We start from the raw sequence: 20,756 nt of genomic DNA on the forward strand, positions 1-20,756 counted from the left end.
TGGCCTCAGCTTTCAAAGAGAAAATACCAGTTAAACATCACTGAATGTGGCATGGTCAGAAGTGTAAGACGCCCTCAGAATTACATATCAAATTACAAGAAAAAAGAAGCATTCATTCAAAGCAGTAGAAGCAGAAAAATACACCATCAGCTCACAAAAGTCACAACTTTATTGCACCTTCATAACTATAGTGTGGTAAGAGCCATTTTCATTATGAAAGGTCTCTTCCCCTGGTCAGAAAAGGTGGTGCAAAATATAGAGCCATCAATGCAAACATTGGACCGTCCATTCACATTGGCAAATGTTCCTCGGTGTCAGTTTGAGAGTCACACCCTACGTTGATTTCACAGCCGACAAATGCGTCCTATGAAAATTAGACCGTCGTAGTCTATCTTGTACTGTACACACTACAGTGACATAGGGAAGGTCTTGCATGAAGACAGACAACTCTTAGACACAAATGAGCACATTTGCAGATTAATTCTCAAGTTAACATCCACCAACTGATCTGAGTAGTACATTAAAGATCAATGTCTTTTCTTCTTTAAATTATATATTTATAACATTAAATCCTATACTTTTTTATAGCCAACTCAAGGCAACATCTCTAGAATGAAAAGAAATGCATGGGCAAATCTTTACAGCGTTGGTGGGAAACGGATAGCACAAGATGGACTGTACAGGCTTCTACGCTGGCAAAGCATTTTGTTAGAACGTTAGTTTCTCTACGCATCTGTGCCAGATTGGTGCAAGATGATCCCATGGTTTCCACACCTGAAATACTTTGTATAAAACCATTTCTACAGGATGCAAAATGGAGAGGAACAGGAAGGAAGATGGGATACAGGATGTCTGGGTTCCTGAGTCTTAGCCCAGTTTCTAGGTGACTAGCATGAGCATCAGAAAATTGCATAGAGATATAAGATACAAGGGGGAAATAAATTATTAGCATGTGGCAGTCCCATTCTAACACAGTGCCTTAAGTATAAAATGTAACCCCTTTATTTCAGTACATCGGTGGAGAACAGTTTGTGAAAGGTCAAATCTCCACATTGAAAGCCTCTGAACGCTGGACTGATGAGGTGAGCTACATATTTAAATAGCTGCACAGTAGAAAACAATTATTCCTCCCAACAAGCCCAACTTCTACTCTGCAAATGCACTATGAGTCAGAAAACAACAATGTCCAGGTAAACATATTGATATGATGAAACTTATAAAGCCCAATGCACTGTTCATCAATGTAAACCCTTCCCTTCCACAAACAGTTAAACTGTTGATATGATTCAGCAGAGCATTCTTTTGAGATCTAAAATGTATCCCCATTTAATCTGAAACTAAATTAATTTTGTTAAGGACCAAAAATTACACAACCAAAAGATAGCACAACTAAAAACAAAATTCACCTTAGTAAAATTTTACCAATTTCAACATGCATATTAAGAAAATAGTGGCAATTTAAAGCTTAATTTTACCAACAATATGCAGGCAAAATTTGGTCCTTAAAAACAAGCCACGTGGCACAGACACTGCAGTAAAATAAAATGTCGGCGGATAAAGGTATAAAATAGGAAAATCATACAGAAATCTAAAATAATATACACTAATGTATGAAGAATTTTGAATCTTTGTAATTTTGTATAGAACCATTTCAAGATGTTAAAACAACTCCAACTGAGCTCTTATATATGCCAAAGTAGGCTCTGAGATAGTGTAGTTTCTAAAACAAGTGTTGCAGATATACTCTTATTCTTAGCCTACCCATCTCAAATATGGTAAACTGTATTTAATTTTATAGTAGCTCAAGATTATTGTGGCAATAACCAAAGCTCAAAGGAGGGCAACATATAGTTATTAATTTGACATGGAGGTGTGGGGGCTTCTGTTAAATACTGCAACATTAAAAAGAGTTTTTAATACTGAAGCCAACATTTCATGTTCATTTACAATTGAGATAGTTAGGGCTGTGAGTCAGACTGTCCATGTAGTCTGTGCTGCTTTGAAATTGACACATAATTAAGGACTTTGTGTCTCAACATGACATAAGACAGAGGTTTAAAAATAAAAGTGAGAAAAAAAAAAAGAAAAAAAAAAAAAAGGTACAGAAGTTTGGTATACAGTATTGTTGTCTCGATTTCCAGTCAGCTATGACCTCAACAGCAATATGGACTCTCAGCGACGGACTCCAAAAACTCTTTTCCCTCCAGGTGTTACAGACCACTTGCTCCGCCTGTCCTGGATCTTCTGGAAGATGCTGCTGCCACTTCTCCACTTCTCTCTTTTATAGTTTTTCATTTTCTTCACCTGTTCATTTGTACAAAAAACGGGGAAAAGTTGAAGTCGAGGGACAGCGACAATGGGACAAGATTAGCTGAACTAAATAAAATAAAAATGTCCTTCTTCTTCTTTACCTTTCCCCTGTCAAAGTCTTCATCCCACTCATCGATCACAGTGTCAAACCTGGCGTGACGGACATCTTCAGCAGCATCTCTACTAATAGCAGAGACCTCTCCATCCCAACTGAGGACTAGATAAGACCAAAAAAAAAAAAAAAAAAAGCATATAAAATCATTTTTTGCTACAAATTATTGCCATACAAAGATTTAGATGTATACTCTGCGTCTCACCGTTTGCTCCGTAGGCCTTATCTGTGGCGTTCCTGAGCAGCTCCTCTACCACCCCACTTGTCTTCTTCCCATCCCAGGCTACAGGAGCAGCACGGCTCGGGTTGTCTCCTAACTCACTTCCATCAGCCGCTGGTGCCTGGCTACGCTTGTAGCCGTCCTTCACTTGGCTGTCCCAAAATACCACTGTGGCTGGATTTGAACAATCAGCAAAAAAAGTGATTAAATCTGGCATTCTCAAAATGTAGTGAGTCATGCTCTCTTCAGTCCCTCCAGAAAAACGCGATTATGTGATCGCATAATTCAATGCATAATCAGCTCGCAGTTCGCATATTTATAAGGGGGCCGCATTTTTTCAAATACGCCACATAAATTGCCGATTTCCGTGCAAAATATGCGGGGCTTGCATGATTTCATAATCCCCGCATTTCCGTTGCAAAAAAGTCACATATATCTTAGCAGAAAGTTGAAAAATGTTGCGTTTACTTCACATAAGAGCAGCCATTTTCCCCTGTTGCCATGGGAACGTTATGAAGTGACGTAATTACGCGACGTGAACATCATCGTAAGGTTCCAAACCCCGCGATGAAGCCATGATGAAACCGCAGTTTTTGCAAGTTCCCGCAATTTCATCGCATAAAAATCCCGCATATTCCATCACATTTTTTAAGGAAACGTGCCGCATAATCAAGGATTTTTGCCCGCAACAATCACAAAAAAACTCCGCATTTTTCTGGAAGGACTGTCTCTTAAGCGTGAATTATACTGGCCGTTCCCAACCTGGCGCGTGCAAATGTGACGTCATGGAATCGCCGAAACTATTTATACCCGCGCTGGTGGTCGCGACACTAGTTGCTGTCTTCTCCTGAACAGAGGTGGCGCTATTGAGGAAAGGCTACCGACTTTGCTATTCCTACGGACTAGAAGAAAAAGAAAAAGGTAAACAGCGGCAGAACTGGCAGCAGCATTGACGTCATGCTTCGATTTGATTCGATGACCTACTTCGTCGGATCAACCCTTTCATTCACCATAAAAGAACTCATCTTAACCCAGTAAGTTTACAAGAGACTTGCAGTCACTCTGAGAGTCCTGGCATCCGGTTGTCGGCGAACTCTTTCAGGCTTCCTGTTTCCGCTTTGTTGCACGCCGCTGAAAAAAAAAAAAAAAAAAAGTGGTGCGCTACCTCTGCTCGCGTGCTATAAATCCGGGCGCGCTGGCAAGATCTACGTCATTTTGACGTCACGATGGCGCGCGCCAGCTTGGCTGCGGCTACTGTAAAACAGCTATTAGTAGGATTGTGAAATGACTGGTCAAATAAATGAGGCTGTAGTGGTTTTTCGGCAAATGGCTCTAATCAATACAGAGCAGTATTATACATTCTGTGTATTCTCTTTGCCTGTACAGTCTGTGCACGCTCACATACCTGTGCTTTGTTTACTAATTTTGCCGTTCTCTGTGGTGTTCTTTTTGGAAGGGGGTTCCACCTCTTCAGGCTCATGGTTCTGCCCGTCTGAGCATCGCCTGCTCTCCTCCCACAGTCTCACCTCTTCTTTTAGCCTCTTCTTCTTCTTTTTCTTCTTCACCTTTAATTTACTTTTTAACATGATCAAATCCTCCGTATCATTCTGAACGACTGCAGCCTCCATCTCAGAAGTGCTGTTGGGGGGAAAAAGTAAGTTCATTAAAGTTTATTGTATGCAGGCGGCATTGTGGGAGTTTCTAGAAGGCAACTGGTTGTTATAGAAACAAAAATATGTGCCTCTTCTTCCTAAATATGAGCACTAAATGTACTCAAAGCAGCAGTGTTTAAACAGAAATGAATATTGGGGGAAAAAAACGCGTATAAATAAAAGAATCATGAACGTCAACCCACGTCTCTGATGCAGAGCATGCTGAAGTGTCCTGCAGAGCTTCCACCAGCTGACTCTTCTTTTTCTTTTTCTTCTTCTTCAGCTTTACAGAGTCCCTTCCCTGTTCTTTCTGATTTGACTCACACTGCGTTGGGGTTGTGGCAGCTAACGGGGGCTTTTGCTTAGACTGTTCTGCATCTGGATGGGATGTTAGACTCCACATGCCACCCTGACACCAATCCTCCTCCTGGGGTGATGTATCCAGGTGTGACGGGACACATTCCCTCTCCGATACTTTCTCTCCATCTTCATGCTCCTTCTTTCGCTTTTTCTTTTTCTTCTTCCGCTTCTTGTCGCTGGCTGATTCCACAGGGTTGGCCGGTGTCACTGTAGCTGCGGACGTCATCGGCTCTGCGTCGCCCTCTACCTCAGAATGCCGCCGCTTCTTTTTCTTCTTCCTCTTTTGGTTGACCTCATGACCTGGAGTGCTGTTGAGGTCTGGTTCTTGGACCACTGAGCTGAGGTTGCTGGAAGACTTGGGGCTCTTTGGGCCGGCACTGTGGAGCCCGTTGGTTTTAGGAGAAAGGCTGGCGTTTGGTTTTTGCAGTGTGGAGAGAAGGGACTGTTTCTGAGGGCTCTGCTGTTTGAAGGATTCACTTGAGTGGGCAAAAGGCGATGACTGGACTTTGGGTGAATGGAATGGAACAGTTCTGGGAAGAGAACAAGAGAAAACATCTGGAGTTACTCTGCCATTTTCATTTGAGATAATTTTTTGTGCATTTCCTATGTGATGTGGGCTTCAGAGTTCATACCTGAGTGAGTGAGTAGGTGTGGCAAAGGTGAGGGGGTTAAGTTGATTGTTATGCGTGGGGTCACTGGACAACTGGCGTGGCAAAGAGGGCAGAGCATCAATGCTGCTCGGTCTCCGGCTGCGAGCCTGCAGTTATCGACATAAATAAAAACTTGGTGGTCTAAAAAAATAGCCATGAATGTGACAAAAATAAGGAAGAGAATCAAATAAGGAAGAGGAAGATTAAATGGATGGCAGGAAAATATGGAGGGAGGAAAACAAAGAGGAAAGGGTGTGGCAGAGAAGAATTAGAAATGGTTAGAAAAAAAGAACAAACTAAGGAAAGAAAGACAAACTCTAAACATGTGCTACCTTGTGGTTAATTAGACAGGCACACTGGAGAAATAACACTACATAGAGCAGAAAATAAACTAGAAAATGAGAGCGTTTACTTGCCTTAATAAAACTACTAATTGAAATCAATGGTCAAATTTGGGATAGCAGTGTAGATTGAGGCAACAGGAAACCAAGGTATCATGAGCTTTCACTAAGACAGGAGGAGGTGCTGCTGCTGTGGATGGGAATGAAGTTCACCTTCTTGGCTGACAGGGCCAGTTTCTTGGCAGGTGGAGGTGACATGGTGCTGGTGCTGGTGGCTTCAGAAGTGATGTTGTTGAGGGCCGGGGGTTTAATTTTCGCTGTCTTCTGCTCCTCTGTGCTCTGAGAGCGCTCCACGCTCTTGGCTGGAGACGCCAGGCCATTAGAGCCTTTCCGTGGGGTGGAGGGAGTCTCTCCTACTGGAGCACTTTTGGTACCCACAGAGTCCTGGCCGAAACAAAGGCAATCATATGCTGTGGTTATGCTTCTGTACAGCTACGCTTGGCCTGAAATGGCTGTTATGCATCTCCTTAAACCCCATCATACAATTCTGTGTACAAACTAGCGCAAATACAGTTTGTAGTATGCATCGCATACTCAGAAAATAAAAATGTTACGTTCAAGGTGGCTACATGATGTTGTACGCACACTCGTACATAATATAAACATAATATATCAAATTTGCATTTCATTGATTAATCCATTGCTAAATCGGACAAAAAAATATTTGGCAACTATTTTGATAATTAATCGTTTCAGTCATTTTCTCTAGAAAAACAAATCCAAACATTCCCAATTTGCAGATTCCAGATGTGAGAATATGCCTCTTTTCTTTGTTTTATGTTATCGTAAACTGAATATCTTTGGGTTTTGGAACATTTTCAAATTACTTGGACAAACAAGCAATTTTAAGATTGCACCTTTGACTTGATTTGATTAATCGATCATCAAAAGTAATCGCAGCTCTAATTTGTGTGCGAATTTGGCACAGAAGTTTTCTTAGTGTGCGATATAAACAATAAGGACAGTTTGTGTCAGCATTACTGTTTTTCTATTCCCTATATTGTATTCATTTTGCGGACAGAATATCTTTTTAGATCACAATGACAGTCTTAACACTTTCACATCTAGGTTAGATGATAATACTCTTTGCACATTTTGGTGCACCAAGGCTTATCTAATTGAAAAAAAACGCCATGATCCTGCCTTTGAAAGAGATTTGTGTTTTTGTCGGTGCTTTTTCAGGGCAAATATTACCTTCGAGTCAGTGGTGTCGGCAGAGGAAGAGTCGGACAAAGACTTAAATGAGGTAGACGCTGACATGCCTCTGCCCTCGCCACCTTGCTTTTTATCTCCCTCAGTCCTGCTAAACCCGTTGTTGGAAGGGGTCGGAGTGCAGCTGCGGTACTGCACTTGGCTCTGGGGAGACGGCTTCTTCAGCTTCTTGAAAGGCTCCTCGATAACTGTGGGTCCACCTGGCAGCTTTGGCGGACCATTGGAGTATGACGTCCAGTTGGAAAGTCTGGGCTGTGGCTGAGAGCTCACACCGTTTCTGGAAATGGGCAGGCCCAAACCACCATCCATGGACTGGATCTTACGCAGTTGTGCAGGCTCAAGTTTCTGAAAAGGGAGTATTGTATTTAGAACTTGAATTAAAAAACTGCACATATACCTTCAGCCCACATACAGTCCACATGTCTAACAGTAAGCTGGATGTCATCTTGTCTCATACCTTTGTGACCTGCGGGGAGGAGAGAGGCCCGTTCAGGTTGGCCCTCTTTATCTGTTCAGAAGACACACTGTTCTTCCCAGGATGCAACATCCCCTGCTTGGTGGCCTGTCCATCCGCATTCCTCTTGGTTTCAGGGATCCTTCAATATACAAATAAAAACTCTGGTTTATTTATTGATATATCCAGAAAACACCTCGTTTGATCTCTTGCAGCACTCCACAGTGTCTTACCTCAGGTAGAAAAGCACGTAAGCCTGCTGGTTCAAGACTACTTTGATGTTACTAGAGTGCACCATTGAATCATTCATTTGGTACCATTGTCCATTGCTTGCCTAAGAGAAAACAAAAAAAGAAGTCAAACTTTAAAATGAAGCCAGCTGTGAAATGTATTAATTGAACTTTTTTTTTTTTTTTTTTACAATTAAAACTATAAAAAAAAAAAAAAAGTTCAAAACAGACAAACAGAACACTAAAAAAATGCAGGCTCAGTTAAAGCAGTTGCAGGCAGATAAATAGCCCGTTTCATTTGAGATCAGATTAGAGTATATAATACCATCACAGGTATAAATCTTTAGACACCATGACAGTTGTTGATAGGACGATATATACTATGAGACAATAGGAATTTGTTAACAGACTTTGCTATACAGTTTATACCTTTTAATTTCTCTGGCTGCATAAGGCCATTGTGGGCAGAGTTGCAGTTGCATATTAATAAGAAGGACTGCTTTGTGGCAATACTGGATTTATAGGATTGCAACTACGTGATATCTCCATGTATTTAATTCACTGGATTAGTCAAAAACAGACTACTTATTTGAACGGTTTATCAATTGAATTCCCAAGAAATATATTATATTGGGTTATATCTTGATAATGTGGTATAAAATAAATGACATAAAATGACATATACCATGATAGAAGATTCTTTAGAGCTAGAATAAAAAAGAAAAGTTTAGGTACAAAGTTATGCAACTGAAGTTATACAATATTAGAAAGAAATACTAATGTTACAACTAAATGTTACTTCTCTGATAAGCGCTGCAGTTCTTGAACAGCAGCTTCAAACAAAACAAGTTGCTAAACCATTAAAGTTTTGGCCTTATGGCAATTACATCTTTACAGCCATTTCACTATTTCTATCCATTATTCTACATGTTTTAGTATCATTCCTGTAATATCAATCCACCAGGTATGATGGAAGAAAAGTATAAGACATTTACTTTGAGCCTTTTTTCCTTCCTTTGTTTTTATTTTATTATGTAAATGTCTTTTTTTATTTTACTTTATAGTCTGTTAATGTCATGTTTCTGACACTGAAAAAAAACAAGGTGGCTCATCTCAAGGTGTTTATGCTCAGAATTTGACATAATTAAAAAAGGATGTGCATCCACTCATCTTACCTTGACATAGCAGTAGTAGTGGCCAGCATGACAACTGTAGCCAGAGTGCACCAGAACAGCATAGAGGCCATACATAACAGGATCACCTGAGCTCTGAGACATGTAGGGGCGGATGTTCAGAAATTCTGGGTAACCAACATCCTGAAAAAAAGAAAATGACAGACAGAAATATGAGATCACTGAGAAATTAGACAGTTCTTTCAAAACAGCCAATAGTGTGAGAATTCTTTGTTAACCTTGGTTATTTTTCCTCCGCTAAAGTTGGCGAACCTCTTCAGTGAAAGGGTCAGTACATTAGATGTTCGATGGACTGTGAAGCGCTTGGTTGCTGGCACTTTCTTTTTGCACCTGGAGAGAAAAAAGAAAGTCATGTTACAGAAAAGATGTCCAATGTGAATAAACACGCACATTTCTTTTGATGCCCTGCAGATGTAAAAAAGTGCACTTACTTGGCACACATGTAGGCATTCTCTCCACTTAGTACATCTGGTTTAACAAACAGTTCCAGGGCTCGCACAATGTTTCCTGCTTGCTGACAGACAAAAACAGAGACACGTGGTGTTGCTGAGGAAAGTTTTTGAAAATATTATTGATATAATGTTTTCATGGAAATAAAGGTTATATTGAGATCTTGTGCAACATACCCGAATCTCCACAGCGATGTCAAGGTAAGGGTCATATGTGTCTGACACACTTTTACAAATAGAGCATTTCACTGAAAGAAAGAAAAAAGCGGGAATCACTTGGGGCTATTTTTGTTTTTAAGAAATACAATCTGTTAATGTAACACGGTGATCAGTGATGACAGGAATGATTCACACAAGCCTCTGTTCCACTTCCTGTAAACAGAAGACTAGCAAGAACATCAACCCAACTGACTCTCAGATCAAACATTAAGGGGAAATGACTTTACATGTAGCACACTTTACATTCAGATCAGAATTATTAGATACTAGACCAAACTGACACCTGCAGAAAATGTTTTTAATGCTGCATCTTAAAAACAGCATGTGTGAATGCAGCGTAAAGAGTATTGAACTACATCAAGCTGTTTTGGCAATATATATTTTGTTGACACAGACATTAGTCTAAGTCTGCTGGGTAATGGCTCAATAACGCAATACTAAAAGCCACAAATGTGGAAATTCATAAAAGTGCACAGCTCTAGAGCCAATATTTTTCTACATTTCTGTATGTGAAAAAAGTCAATACCTCTTGACCTGAGGTAACCTCCAAAGATCTGGTGAACCAGTGTTGTGGCCTGGGTCTGCCTGTCAAGCCTACAGACAAGAAAAAAAAAAATCATCAAAACAACAGTCATATAAAACCAGGCATCCATCCATTTTTTGCCACTTCTCCTGGAACAAGCCACGGTTGCAGCAGGCTAAGCAGGGTCTCCCGGGCAATGTTTTCCAGTTCCTCCTTGGGGATCGATCCCCAGGTGTTCCCAGGCCAGATGAGATATTTCTCCAGCGTGTTCTGAGTCCAACCTCCAAATTGAGGTGCCCAAGAGACATCCTGATCAGATGCCAGAAACACCTCAACTAGCTTTGATGCAAAAAAAGCAGCGGCTCTACTCCGAGCTACCTCCAGATGTCTGAGCGCCTTACTCTATGTCTAAGGTGAGTCCAGCCACCCTGTGGAGGAAACTCATTTTGTCCACTTGTATCTGCAATCTCATTCAATGTTACACAACATAGTAATGTAGCACTGCTAGCCATTTCTGCAATATGAGCCATCACTGGACAATATTCTGCACTATGCATATTTATTTATTTATCACTCTTTGTCATATCTATTCACCAGCACCTTACTCATCTGTATATCTGTGTATATATACTGTCTGTTTATATAAGGGTGTTTATTGTGTAAATAGGTCTCTTTTATTACTATTATTATTATTATTATAACTGATTCAATTTTCTTGTTCATATACTTTATGTATATATATTTTTTTTCTCCTATGTCTACTTAATGTGTATTTGTGTTATTCTGATGTGTGTACATTATTTTTCTTTTGAGCTGCTGTAACACAGGAATTTCCCCAGTGTGGGATTAATAAAGTCTATCTTATCTCATTCCTTCAGTCACTACTCAAAGCTCATGACCATAGGGTTGGTTCGACTGGTAAATCAAAAGCTTTGCCTTCGGGCTCAGCTCCCTTTTCCCCACGACGGTCCAGTACAATGCCCGCATCGCGGTACAACGCCCTGGCCAACGCTCGACAGCGAGCTTCCCTCCCAGGTCTGGCTCCACATGGGACCCCGTAAAACCAGGCAGTTTTTAATTTTATATTCATACGTTTAACACTTTTAAGAAACAATAATAAAGCCTTACTTAGGGTAGCCATTGAGACAAGCTTTCTGCATGGCATCGATGGTGTACCGCAAAAACTCATGGGCGTCCTCTTGGCTTCCAAAGCGAAAATGCCTGGCAATTTCTGTGGGAGACAAAAGAGCATGTAAGCTTTGGGCTACCTGAATGTTTCCCACCTTGAGTGCATTAACACAATTAAGTGCTTTATGACAATTATTCACGATTTAGCCGCACCGCTTACTGAAACAATTCAGAATAGATGTTGCAATTATATTTAACATGCAATTATATTTAACATTTAATTTAAAAAAAAAGGTTGAGCCTGTGTGTTAGTCACTGCACAGAATGTTCATTGCATAAATGTTAACCATTGAAAGCCCACATTTTTTATATCTGAATTATGTCAGAGACAATCCACAGACACACTGACAACAAAGAGGACGGAGAGCAGCTAGAGAAAAATTATTAACAATCCTTTGTTCTGCCAACATTTCTATTCCTTAAAAATAGGTTTATGAGAAACAAAGAAAAGACAAGTGCTCTAATTCATAACCTGACAATTTCCTGTCAGAATTAAAGGATGCAAAAGGCTTTATTTCTAAAACCATTCATAGTATTATAGCGTAGGAGATTATAATGTGGTTTTAAAGCAACACCAAAGCACTTGTCCTCTTCGGTCCACTTATAGGTTGGAAGCGGAATTGTCCATTACCGTAACCCTTATGTCTCATTCGAACTACAGATCCGCTACCCGATCTGGCAAACTTGCATAGTGCGGTTATAGCCGATAGAAGTGCCGTTCACCCTGTTACAAGTTGATGAACCACTGAAACGATTTTGGAAACATTATTTTAAGGTACAAAAGAATCTTTGGTGTTGCTTTAACTATTCAATATGTTTACACATGGCAATTAGGCACATGCACATATAAAGTAATAATCAGTGAAGATAATGTATGTTTCAAAGTTTAAAGAGTACACTTTACTGGGTACTTAGAGCTAGTTCCTCATATATCTCAGACATGCAGCTCAATGACCATGACCTCATAAGCAGCTTACCGACTTCAACAGACTGATGTTTCATCTAAAAGTGTCACATTATAATGCAGTTCTCAACCCTATGCCTCTACTGTTATTTCCTAATGGAAAAAAGGGAACGTGTAAGCTGGTAGAATTATGTGGTCATCACCACATTCCCAGCATAGCATCCCTGCACATTTACGACAATGAGTCACCCCTTAGTGGGAAAGAGGAATAAGACACCATGCTCTAATGATCTGTTCAGGGCACTTTTTAGAAACAACATCCTGAAGATATGAACTCTCTGGGCGTGTTTGTGGTTTTGTTTGGAGTAAGCTCTTTCAATTTTAGTGTGATGACATTGCGCTGTATTAGGGCTGCACAATTAATCGAATTTTAAAATCACGATCACGATTTTGGCTTCCCACGATAAAATTCACATGATCGAGCGATATTTAAAATGCTTCATTCCGTTCATAGAACGCTATGTATCAATTTTTTGTTTTTACAAAGCTCCGTAAACCACTCTCTGAACACGTGCCTCCATGAGCCAATCAGAGTTGTTCCCTGCACCGCGCAGCTTAGTTTATATGTAGACAGTCGCAGAGGACAGAGTAACGTGAGGAAAATTCCACAACAGATAGCAGTCGGTCATAAGTCGTCACAAGGTTTACCAGTAAACGCAACATTTTGTCCCGTCTGTGTTGTTTTTCAGACAACAGCAGTGACCAGTGGTAGTTTGAGTCTTTTAGCTCATAGCTTTAGCGGCAGACTGTTGTACGTCCCGCTGTTGGAATCCTCTACAGTGAAATACAGTCACACTACACCGTTTAGCTGTCACTATTTTAGCCGTGTTTACTACTGTAGCTAATGGTAGGCTAACGTTAGCTGCTGTGTAATGTGTTATTAGTGTTTACTAGCGTGACATGCAGCCATGTTTCTGTTGCCTGTAACGTCTGTTTTGGAGCATCAGAGCGCAACGCAGACATTTAAGTGGCACCGTAATCCGCGTTGCTATTTCATCCGGTAGATACCGGGCACCGGTGCCCTATTGGAACCGGATTTTAACATGCGCCGTTAACATGAACAGAAAATTGCGTTGCCTGTATCTTTTCACGGCAAACACGCATGTTTGGAAAGCAGTCGCACAACAGCTGAAATGGCATACTCCTTAGTATCCTTCAATAAAGGAGGAATGTAGCACAATATGGATGTATTGGCAGGAATGTAGCACAATATGGATGTGAAAGCAGTTATAATTAGCCTACATGACAATAAAATTTGTTTTGGTTAAAATCAACAAATAATCGTGATAATTAATCGTGATCAATATATTGATCAAAATAATCGTGATTATCATTTTAGCCATAATCGTGCAGCCCTACGCTATATTTAAAAAAAAAAAAAGTGTGTGAGGCACAGATGTAGAGCTGCAAAGATTTATTTAATTATCTACTAATTGATTAATTGCCAACTATTTTGATAATTGAAAAAAATCTGATTCCAGCTTCTTCAATGTGAATATTTCCTAGTTTCTTTAATACTCTATGACAGTAAACTGATTATTTTTTATTTGAGGACATAACACAGAGGGTGTCATCTTGGACCTTAGGAAACACTGATTGAAAATCCCCCCCCCCATTTTCTGACATTTTATAGACTAAACAACTAATCAACTAACTGAGAAAATAATCAACAGATTAATCGACAATGAAAATAATCCTTAATTGCAACCCTACACAGATGTTTCATTTTCATTGTATGCGTTTATATTGTTCTAGCTGTGTGGAGGGACATTTCTAACTGCAGTGGTGGCCACCAGCTAGATGAATTTAAAGGCAAACCATAGAAACACATACAGTACATCTCCAAGTCCTGGTTGAAAAGGAGGGGAAAAGGTGAAATGTACATTTTTGTGCTTAAGCTGCTTTTCTCAGCCCGCAGTCACAAGGAGACAGAGAGGGCATTGGGGAAGGAGGGGGGAGAAGGGGGGAGGGAGAGATAGAAAAAAAAAAAGGTGCAGGAAGGGGAGACATGATTGCAGCAGCACATAAGTAGCAGGCAGGTTGGGGGGTGCTTCTGTGAGACTACAGCACAGTACCTCATCTCTACTCTCTACACGGTGTTCATTCACAGTCCGCAGTCTCACCGCTCCACTTTTGCACTGCAGTTATTGGCTGCTGTCACATGGGACACTTTGGCCAGTGTGGCGTCATCACACCTCTGGCAGTATTCAACCAAAGACCAGGTGCCTGTGACTCCTGACTAGGGCTGCACAATTAATTGCAATATGGACTAGTGCAATATCCAAATTGCAGGGGGGCGCAATATTTGTTAATGGCAAAATATGTACCAAACCATTCTGAATTAAGTATTGTGGTGCTGCAGAGATGTCCCGGCCTACAAATCGTATCCTACAGACTAAAGAAAACAATCTTTATTTGGTACAGATCCTCACAAAAATCACACTATAATCATTTTAATTTCTTTCAATGTTAATAATTTTCAATGAAAATGAGAATAATGATACAAAAATGATCATTCCCTCCAATATTGTGAATCATATCGCAATATCAGTCAAAATAATCGCAATTAGATATTTTCCTCATATCGTGCAGCCCTACTCCTGACACAACCTACATTGAAACTAGCGAGCACAAACTGCTCAGACACGTTCACACCGTGTTGAAGGAAGCTGGTGGTCTTACTTTTCAGATCTCTGATGAAGGAGACAGGCTTGATGGCATTGCCTGTGTTGGCAAAGGCTTGGATGATATGGTTCTGCATTATACAGATCATACAAAAGCCTGACTGGTGACCTGAAACACAGACAACAACAACAACAATAATAATCAGAGCCACTCACAAAGGTAGAGCACAGAAATGTGTTATTGTGACAGTATTCAGGTTCAGATTATTGTTCATAACGAATGCAATGTAAAACATTATCTAATGTAAAACTCTTACTGTTCATCACAACACAATGGTTATCACAGTGGTCTTTGATGTGGCTCCTTCATACAGTAAGTAAAAAAACTCACATTGAACAGAGTAAAAACATATTGGATTAAAAATCACTGTCAGAATTAGGGTGATGGTATTCACAGAAATACTTCTTAAAAGCATAGTAAAACAAACAACATGCTGATAATTTTCTGATTTTATTTTTTCCAAAAAATATTCAGAATTGTATTTGTGTTTAAATAAAAAAAAAAATAACGATTTGGGATATTTTTCAATCAATTTGAAGGACTTACTTTGCCCCTACTGCATTTACTTAAAAGTTGGGTGACAATCAGTTCTTTTTAAAAAAAATCCATTTTTCAGTGAGCTTGGCTAATGAATGAAAATGATGAGCCTTACATACAGCTTGTTTATGACAATGGAATGGTTGTGGAGCCTTTATCAAGCAGATTGTCCCTCATTACAAATATGGGCAAATTTAAATTGTGCCGTTTTAGAGGCTTAATCATGGCATCTCAGTGCCTTCATCACCTGTAATACCACAATTTAAGTCTTGGTTCCACTGGTCTGGACCAAAGTACTATTTAGGGTGCTTACTATTTTACAATTTAACTTACAGCACTGAAACTTTGAGGTCAGCGATTCATTGCTTTCTTTTTTGTCAGTAAATCATAGATTGCTAAATGTTTCACAGCCTGAATAAAACTGGCCAACTGAAGCAGCGTTTTTTATTTTTCCTTCTTCAGCTGCTTTGGCTTGCATTCCACAGTGACATTCAGCCAAATGTGTCTGCACAAGTAGCGGGGTTAAAGTAATTTCCAAAACGGAAAACTCAAGGATGTAAATATAAGTGAATGAGAGTGTAAATGCTGGGAGTCTGGCAGTATTAAAGAGCATGACTCAAATACTCACAGGCACGGCTGTGCTCCTTTGAGAGTAAGTAGTTGGCAAGTGGCGGGGTGTAGGTGAGACACTGCACTGTGGAGTTGAGGAAGCAGGTGTTCCCTAGGTTGTGGAGACCGGCTCCCACCCTGTACACACGCTCCCATTTAAGGGTAAGCTTGTTCCCTGGAAAGAGCATCTTCTGTGGGGAAGGGATCCCATCGCTCTGGCCCCCAACTACATTCTCTGAGACTGAAAGAGGAGTGCAGTCAAATATATGACATTATTACAACTGTAATACAGAAACTGAGCTTTAATGGCTAGCACCAATGGAAAAAGGTGAATATGGAAAATGTCAAACTACCAAAATTTTCAGTTCAATTTGAGAGCTTACCTTGCCTCTTTATTTGGGCAGGCTCTGTGGCCTTCTGGCCCGTAGCGCCCTCATTCCGTGGATTGAGTATCACATACTTGTTCTTCAGGCTGTCCAGTTGATAGGAGAAACCCTTGCTGGCAGGCTCAAACTCTATCTTCTGCAAGAGGACCTTCTTGGCAGAAGAGGCCAACAGTTTGTTGAGGTCACCCTCATCACCCGTCTCCTTCCGACCAGGTTTTAATGCCTCCTTGAGTTTATCCACTATCGGCATTGTTGGAACATCACTGCAGGGAAAGTTGGATTGTCAGTGTCATAAATTGTTCACTTCACTAGGCCCACATGAAGCTGCACAAAACAAATGACACCCATTTCCCAAAAGGACATATCACCTCATTAGGTCCCCAACCCTATTCAAAAGCACCTCACAGTATCTTGACTATTTTTTCTATTACATGGTTAATGTGTAGGGATTTTAAACGTACTATGGCAGTGTTAATGGTTATCGGAGCTAAACAGAACAAAAATCAAACCTTCAGTTGATCAAATAAATGTTAAATTTATCTCTCAGATAACCACTTAAGTGCCCAATAACACCCTCCCCAGGCCACATATCCTGACGTGGCTCCACAAGAGATATAAAGACTGAATGCATCTGAGGAGCCAGCTGGGTCTTGGCAGCTGTCCCCATAGTTATGCAAGACAGCAGACGTTGGTAACATCGGGTGGCGAAGAGTGTATGAGGTAAGGAGAAGACGATCATTTAGAGCACATGAGGTCTTAACAGTTGCTGTTAACTGTTAAATTCTTATCATTTATTTTGCCTGCATCAATGTTTGTATTGTTATCTTCCACCAACTGGCATGCTTCTTCAGTAAAGCTGTATATCATCAAATTAAAACATTGGCTGTCTGCCGTCCCTTTAAATACAGTGTAGCTGAGTGCACTAAAAAGGACCATTACAGTGTAGATAACAACAATCGTCTGCCAGAGTCAGCCCAGTGAATGACTTCTGACGTGTTATTTTCTACAAAAGGCAGCAGGCTGGCAAAATGTGTTCAATGCTGACCGAAGAGTGAGTAAACAAATCATTCAGTCTCCTATCGCCTCACTTTACTCAGGATGTAGCTGAGGTGCCCCAAACACAACAAACCCTCCTAAAAACTAAAAACATGACATCACGTAGATGTAATAGTAAGACACTAAAACGCCAAAGGCATGGAGCACCATGAGAGTGGTGTTCATCAGAGTGGGCAGTGACGTCGGGCAGAGGGAAGGAGGTCTGAACATGCACTGAATGCACAAGGGCACGCTGACCTTCACTGACACGACTATAAAACGAAACAGCACACAGGGACGCAGCTAACTGCAGGAGCAACATTGATACGCTGACCACAACACAGGTGTTTAATCGGAATTCTGTTTCGACAACTAGTCATTTTATCTGATGTAGCGCAAAGAAACTTTCTAATGTTAAGGTTTGCATTTGGAATGTCTTAGCAGTGACAACGAGGAGCAACAATGAGCAAGTGTCTGAAATAGTGTCATTAAAAGGGGTAGTTCTGATTTTTCGGATGCTGTAAGGTGAAATGAGCCATTCACAAATAGTGATATATGCATGGATATTAGCTGAGGCTACAAGTGCCAATATCCATGCATAGATAGAGTATATGGTCACCTGTCAACTCCAGCTTACATACAGTATGAAATTACATCGGGTAACATGAGACGGCTAGTCGCCGCCTGGCGTGAGATCTTGAGAGCAGAATCACGCATGGGAAATCACGAAAGATGTCACCTTCAGATGTGGATGGTTAAAACATTATTATTTACATTACACCTAGCTCGGCACCTTCTGTTGGATAATTTTTGTCTGGCAAGCCTGTGGCTGGACTTACTGCCTCTTCTGTCCATGTTTGAATACCACCACCAATGAGGACGTCAAATCACTATGTCCCGAAAATACAGACATTTTAAGAGTTTTGCATTCAGGTATATATCCGTACTCTCCTGTTAAACTATTTCAAGCAATGGCTGTGTGTATTGACCTCTCAATATGAAAATGAAAACAAGTCTCACTTTTATGTCCTCTAGTGACATATAATGACTAATGACTTTTGTTTAAACAATGTCACAGCTCACTGTCCATCACATGTATTTGTCTTTTTAATATCATTTATTGTTACTATATTCAGCTTGTCTCATATTTTGCAGGTATGCCTCATACTAGCATGCTTAGATACATCAGTGGAGGTGTCGTGTCAATGTTTTCTTCAACTTGTAGAAATACATTCAATGATTTAATCACAGGCCAAATATCAGCAAGAAAAACCAAACCAAAGCATTTTCCTAGGTTTCTGGCAAAGACTTTTTTTTTTAATTTAACCTTTATTTAACCAGGTAGGCCGTTGAGAACAGGTTCTCATTTGCAACGGCGACCTGGCCAAGAAAAGTGTAAGCGTACAGGACAACATACAGTTTCACATTCAATAAAGTACAAGAAAACAGAATACAATAGGCTACATATGTACAGATTAAGTAGGCATTTCAAAAGCTGGCGCAAAGGGAGGCAAGTAAGTCGATGGTTATACGAAAGTGGTATGGTGACAACACAATATACATGAATAGACAACCTATAACACTGCAGAGATGTAGTAAATACAGATAGTGCAAATTAAATTGTGGTCTAGTTAGTGATGTGGATTAGTTAACGCAGAATATATAAATAGATAGTCTATATGAATGCTGAGAAGTAGTGAAGTCAATATACAGTTAGTGCAAGTTGTAATCTAGTTAGTGATGTGGATCAGTAATAACACAGTAAACACGAACTGAATATAGTAAAGAGTCCATATACAGTTAGTGCAAATATGTGTCTAGGTAGTGGAGTAGATCAGTAATAACACAGCATACATGAAAAGACAGTCTATATGAATGATAAATGCTGAGATGAAGCAAAGAGTCAATGTACAGTTTGTGCAAAGTGTGGACTAGATAGTGATGTTGATCAATCATAGCACAATATACATGAATAGACAGAACTATCCAAGATAATATTCACAAGTATAAAGATGCATTAGTATTTCATATTAGGACCAATACAGTACGCCTATGTTTTACGAGAGATACAATATATTTAAGTGGCCCATCCAAAAAAAAAGTCGGCGAATATCCAAGATTTTTTCATTCATTCATTTCAAGTCCATGTATTTGTCTGCAAACCTATAGACTAGAAAAAATACTGCCTAATTATAAGTTACCTTGTAAATGCTGTGTTGCAGCAACAACAAGGGCCGAGAAACACAATGTGTCAACATATGGAAGACAACAGCTACCAGTAAAATAGCTGGACTGTTTTGCGAACCGATTAATCTTTAATAGCCTACTTTCTTAGACTATCATCCTAGATCATAGAGAAAATTATTTTATTTTGACAAATTATTTATTTAACGCAATTGTGTTGATACAAATAAAGCGGCTGGGCCAGTTAATGTTTAAATGACAACGACAGCAACCAAATGGCAAAGACTATTTAAATACCAATAAGCACCTAAAATCACAAGTATTCACTCGTAGACTAAAAAGGCGAACGATGGACTTTATAGGGAGCACCTGAAGGCAGCACAGCTATTGCTGTCACTTCATCCCTTCATTGTTATTGCCTGCTTAGACAACTACTTAGCTGCCTGATTTTACGGTTTTTCAGTTCGTTATTATCGTTATCGACTCCACTAGCCGGGCAGCCTCTGTACACCAGCTAGAGTCTACTCTTAGGGCCACTCATCATAGCTTCAATGCTATGTTGCTAACATCGACCACAGCTAACGTTAATGTCGACCTGAACTGTCTCAAGTTTGAGGACAAAACGTCGTCATTACCTCGATATATACCTATGTCCTTCTATGTTTAATTATTGGTCATGTCCGCTGTATCGTTTCTGTCTTTTTAAGCTTGACAGTAGCAGCAGCAAATTAGCCAGCGAGCTAACTTAACGTGGCGAGAGCCTCTAGCCTCCCTCAGTGTTGCAATGTGGGTTAGCATCTCGGGGTCCAGGTGGCTAACAATCCCTAGCCGCCACATCCTGTCTATTTTTTTTAACTAACGTTACATCATCCTGATAACATATGTTAACAAATAGTATGTCCAAAATGCGTTTGTTCGCTCACCTTTCCTTCAATTGCCCAAAAACGTTTACAGTAGAGGGATCCGCTTCCTCAGCTGTAGCTCTTGGGTCTGGTATTTTCGCCCATGCTGCATTATCAAAGGGCGGCGACAACAATGATTGACAGTGATGAAAGGCCAATCGGAGATCAGGTCACGCCGTAGCTGAAAGGTTCAGCCAATCAGCGTTTAAACTAACACTGTCGGGAGAGAACCGCACGTGACTTCCAGCCAGCGCTGTTTACCATTAATGCTATCGGCGCGA

At 40.3% G+C, this 20,756-nt stretch overlaps 1 protein-coding gene across 1 annotated transcript; it reads right to left on the minus strand.

Annotated features, from left to right (window-relative positions):
* Nucleotides 1-151: 151 nt before the first annotated feature.
* On the minus strand, nt 152-20,714 carry usp36 (ubiquitin specific peptidase 36). Its single transcript, XM_031312472.2, has 20 exons — nt 20,497-20,714; nt 16,352-16,617; nt 15,988-16,209; nt 14,820-14,930; nt 11,114-11,216; nt 9,989-10,056; nt 9,421-9,491; nt 9,226-9,308; nt 9,013-9,124; nt 8,777-8,917; nt 7,605-7,705; nt 7,375-7,513; nt 6,900-7,262; nt 5,859-6,089; nt 5,287-5,411; nt 4,498-5,184; nt 4,048-4,280; nt 2,628-2,816; nt 2,412-2,527; nt 152-2,304 (listed from the first exon to the last, which is right to left on the minus strand). The coding sequence occupies exons 2-20, from the start codon at nt 16,602-16,604 to the stop codon at nt 2,173-2,175; spliced, it is 3,480 nt and encodes a 1,159-aa protein (XP_031168332.2). The 5' UTR covers nt 16,605-16,617; nt 20,497-20,714; the 3' UTR covers nt 152-2,172.
* Nucleotides 20,715-20,756: the final 42 nt, after the last annotated feature.

Source organism: Sander lucioperca, chromosome 21 (genome assembly GCF_008315115.2).
Source record: "Sander lucioperca isolate FBNREF2018 chromosome 21, SLUC_FBN_1.2, whole genome shotgun sequence".
In the NCBI taxonomy this organism is placed as follows: domain Eukaryota; kingdom Metazoa; phylum Chordata; class Actinopteri; order Perciformes; family Percidae; genus Sander; species Sander lucioperca.